Below are 4,487 nucleotides of genomic sequence, written 5' to 3' on the forward strand. Positions count from 1 at the left end.
GCAGAGGAGCAAAAGGGCTGGCTAAGCCCGCTGTGCCGAGGTGCCCCTAACGGGCAGGACAGGGACGCGGACGAGCACACGGACGAGCACACGGACCCCAGGCGGGTGCTCCCCCCACACGAGGCGCCCGGCGTCTTGCGCCAACCGCGATTGGTTGGGGCCCAGGGTGGCCCGGCATTCTGGCCAATGAGAGAGGCCCGCGGCAGCGCCGAGCCAATGGGCAGCGCCGCCTTTGCCGTGGCGTGTGAGAGGTCGGGGGTGGGAGAGCGGCGCCCCCGGAACGGGAAGCGGGAGGGGAGCTGCTTCCCATTCTATCCCCTGCCGTTCTCCCGCGGAGCGCACGAGGGGTTCCCGCGTGGGCCTGCGCTTCTCCCACCATGGTAAAGGCAGCGGGGGGTGCGCGGCAGGGCGGCGGGAGGGGTGGGAGCCGGGAGGCGCTGACCATGTGCTTCCCCTGCAGAGCCTGCCCCTGAACCCCAAGCCGTTCCTGAACGGGCTGACGGGGAAGCCGGTGATGGTGAAGCTGAAGTGGGGAATGGAGTACAAGGGCTACCTCGTCTCCGTGGACGGCTATATGAACATGCAGGTGAGTGCCGGGGTGTCCCCTGTGAGGTGCCTCGGGCGGGAGTGGCACCAGGGCTCGGCCCTGGGGCGGCGAAATGAGGCCAGTCAGAACAGGTTGCCCGGAGAAGTTGTGGATGCCTCATCCCTGGAAGTGCTCAAGTCCAAGTCGGACGGGGCTTTGAGCAACCTGGTCTAATGAGAGGTGCCCCTGCCCGCAGCAGGGCGGTGGAACGCCGTGATCTTCGGTGTCCCTTCCCGCCCAAACCCTTCTGTGGTGCGGGGACCGGCGGTGCCTCGGCGGGATTGCGGGGCCGCTCGGCTGCCCCGGCCGCTGTAGTGAGCACTGGGCTGGGGCGGGGCCGATGTGTGCTTTGTGAAGCTGCTTTTATTACAGTCTCATTTTTACTCGTTTCCCTCTCAAGCTCGCAAACACAGAGGAATACATAGACGGCGCGTTGTCTGGACACCTGGGTGAAGTTTTGATAAGGTAATTGGGGTATTTGTTTATGGTGGAGGCAGGCTCTTTCTAAATCTTCTTACCACTTGTATTAAAACTTGTACGGGTGGGTGTTGTATTTCTTGTCTAAGAGGCTAAGTGTAGGTCTTACAGTAGGGCTATGAATGTGTGTCTTTTATGTTGAGGTCCCTTCTGAGGGGAGGAAAAATGGAACTTTTGAATATATTTCAAAAAGTATTTACTATCCCTTTTTTGGTGGGTAAAGCTTTAGTTTTCTATGTTGTTGTGTATCTGATGCTCCTTTGGCGTTGTACACTAGTGCGTTGCACCTGGAAACATTTCACATGCTTGGAAGTTAAACTTGATCATAACTGGTAAACCAGAAGTAAAAATTTTTTTGAACAGCATTGTCAACCAGTTACTACTTTTATGAAGGTTCACAATTGTAATGAACTTTGTGGAAAAGCTGTACAAGGCCAACAGCAGCAATTTGTTATGCAGAATTTGGCTGCTGCCAGGCTACACACAAGCAGGAAAATACTTAAAGCATCTTATGTGGGGAAAATGATAACATTTACAGCTAAGAACTAATAGAACTCTTGGTTCTATTTACAGGTGCAATAATGTTTTGTACATCAGAGGTGTGGAAGAAGAGGAAGAAGATGGAGAAATGAGAGAATAGATGTTTTGTACTTCTGGAAATAAACTTTTTTTTTCTTTCTGTTTTTCATACTTTTGTAATAAGGTGTTTACATTTTTCCCATTGTGTTTTAATATGGGGGAAGTTAACCCTTTAAAAGGTCTTTAGTCTTATACTGGTGTCTGAAAAGCTCATGCTGGAGGAGCAACAGGTAATTATTTCATTTTAAAGCTGAAAATATTAAAATGAAAAGCGAGTATTTAAAAAATACCAGTTATCTTCCCATCTGAAACACAGAAAAACGTGGAAGTTCCTATATTTTACAGTATGTATGCAGTGACTATTTAAATACACTTCATCTTTAAACCTGTTTATAAACCATTTGGAAATAGCTGGGAAGACTTCACTGCAGGTGAGATGTAGAGATCTGTTGTACCCCAGTGTCTCTCGGAAATATTCTGCTGCCTTGAGTCACAAAGCTGGAAGTGTGGCTGTATAGTCATTAAGGAAGGACAAATTTGTATCAACTTAGTAGCCAACAGCCACACAAACAAAACTCTTGGCAGCTATAAAGGTCAATAGACTTCAAATTAATAGAGTTAAGACAACAGACTGCAAAATGGGAGTGTGCTTTGTGACTCTCTGCTGAAAAATGGAGATGATACTGTTGTCCTCCTGGGGGGTTCAGAAGTAAGAGAAGACATTCTGTTTAAAAGCTGCCCAGATTGTAGCTGTAGAAAAGAAGCTGCATGTGGAGTGCCGATCTCCAGGCCTACCTGCTGGGCTTGCACGTCCTTTCAGAGACAGCTGGAGTGAACAGTGCTGGATGCTTTGGACTGCATTAGGATATAATACTGGTTGTGTGAATTGGGGGAAAAAAACCAGCCTGTCAGGATAGATCCTGCAGAGAAATACTTCCCTGTTTGTTTCTCATGTTGGAAGTTATCCCTGTAGCTGTGCACGTGTTCCTTTAATATTTGCATCTGTAAATTGCCATAAAGAGTGACAAATCATTTTGGATGTACCTGTGAAGGTCTTTCATTACATAAACCAGGCCCTTCTTTTTGGCAGCTTGAGGGCTTACTTCCCAGCTCTGCTGAAGTACCCTACAATCCCACTGGGAAAGGGAAAAGGGCCATTTAGATTAACATCAGTAGTATCACAAGGCTAGATAAGTACTTTTAAACTGGCAGTGAGCAACAACTAAATGTGTTCTTGGAACAGTTTTGGTGGCAGGAATGAGAAGCAAAAAAGTGTCATATCTGATTTGTGATACAGCACAGCCTGTTAATGACTGTGTGATGCAGAACAGTGTCCTTCCTCTGCTGCCACTGATAGTTACAGTGGTATCAGTATTGGAGGAGAAAAAGCTGTGACTGTCGTCTTAGTATGTTATCATTTCCTTGTCTGGAATGGGCCAGCACTGACCTGAAAGCTGTTCCTCCACATGAGGTGGAAGTGGGGCTGGAGGTGAGTTTGACATGTATGATCTTTGCACTGGATCAGCAGGCAGCACCATTACTGTGACAACTTACCAAGTGTTTTAGTCTTTCAGCTTTTCAGAATAACTGGAAAGGCTTAGCTTATGCTGAACCACTTCTATGTGTATAGATGAATGTGACTGGTTCCTCAACTGAACAGAGGCATACCCGTAGAAATATGTCTGGAGTTGTGCTGTACAGCCAGAATGCTTAATTCCTGTCATGAGGGTAAAGAAAATGGTTTTGCCTTGCAGAGAGCTGAAGTCCTCCTGTGATTCATAGCACTTCCTCTGATTCCCTTCCTATGGGGTGAGAATTCTTCAATGTAGAACACTGCTACTTGTTGGACAAATGCTTGTTTTTGTGCTAGGAAAAATCTTCACACAAGGAAGATCCAGTAGCAGTTTAAAATGAGTAGAAACCTTTTTTAAAAACTGGCAGCACAAAAGAAGCAAGGGAGCATTTTGTCCATGTCCTTAACATGGCAGATACTTCCTAACTTAAAAACAGGCTGCTGATATTCCAGGACAGACCTGTACCCATCATCTGGAAAGCAGCCACATCTTTTCTGTTTGTTTTTGTGAGGGGCTGTTGAGAAATGAATTGAAGTACTGAGACATTTATTATGACCTTTCAAAAGACATACCTAATGTATACTATATCTAGATTAAACGATTATCTAGAAGAAAAAGTGAAAATCTACATTAAGATGAATAATAGGAAAGAAAAGACAAGTCGACTTACCTTTTGCAAAAGCAAGAACCCACTCAGAACTAAGAAAACAAAGATATTTTCTCCTGTAGTCTCTCTCCCTCTTTTAAAGACTGAGATAAGCTGCTTTATAGTCTTGAGTTTTCACTCTTAGCAAAACCATGCTCCTTTCACATAGTTTCAGATTCTTTGGGGATTTTTTGTTATGCATGTTTTTCTGATAGGTACATTCCTTAGACTTCAGACTCAGAAAGACCATTTTATTTTTAGTCCTAAATGGTGTGGAATGAATTGCAGTGCAGGTATAGGTAAGGTACTCTGAATAAATCTAAGTAATTAGAGCTGGTCCTTAGTTCGTATGAAGTAAGCCCCACGAATACAAACAGATTTTTCATCGTTTCTGGAGCAAGTCCGAAAGGGAAAAGAACTGCAAACATTCACTTATCTATATATTAAAGATACAAATAAAAGAGCTCATAATTTTACTTTTTAAATATAAGGTACCTAGAGTAACTAAAAAAAATGCTTTCATGTGATAAAGTTGTTCAAATTGTTTATAGGATAAAAGAAGTTGAAGACAAAGTAGCAGGACACTCCATCAGCAAAAAATTATACCCTGCCAAACCACTTACTT

The 4,487-nt window shown here is 44.9% G+C and overlaps 1 protein-coding gene across 1 annotated transcript; it reads left to right on the plus strand.

The window, feature by feature from the left end:
• The first annotated feature begins 244 nt into the window (after positions 1-244).
• SNRPF (small nuclear ribonucleoprotein polypeptide F) lies at positions 245-1,753 on the plus strand. The gene is made up of 4 exons (XM_027680839.1): positions 245-380; positions 461-586; positions 987-1,051; positions 1,637-1,753. The coding sequence occupies exons 1-4, from the start codon at positions 378-380 to the stop codon at positions 1,701-1,703; spliced, it is 261 nt and encodes an 86-aa protein (XP_027536640.1). The 5' UTR covers positions 245-377; the 3' UTR covers positions 1,704-1,753.
• The last annotated feature ends 2,734 nt before the right edge of the window (positions 1,754-4,487 follow it).

The sequence above is a fragment of the Neopelma chrysocephalum genome, unplaced genomic scaffold (assembly GCF_003984885.1).
Source record: "Neopelma chrysocephalum unplaced genomic scaffold, ASM398488v2 Primary Assembly neopelma1_59, whole genome shotgun sequence".
NCBI classification, from domain to species: Eukaryota; Metazoa; Chordata; class Aves; order Passeriformes; family Pipridae; genus Neopelma; species Neopelma chrysocephalum.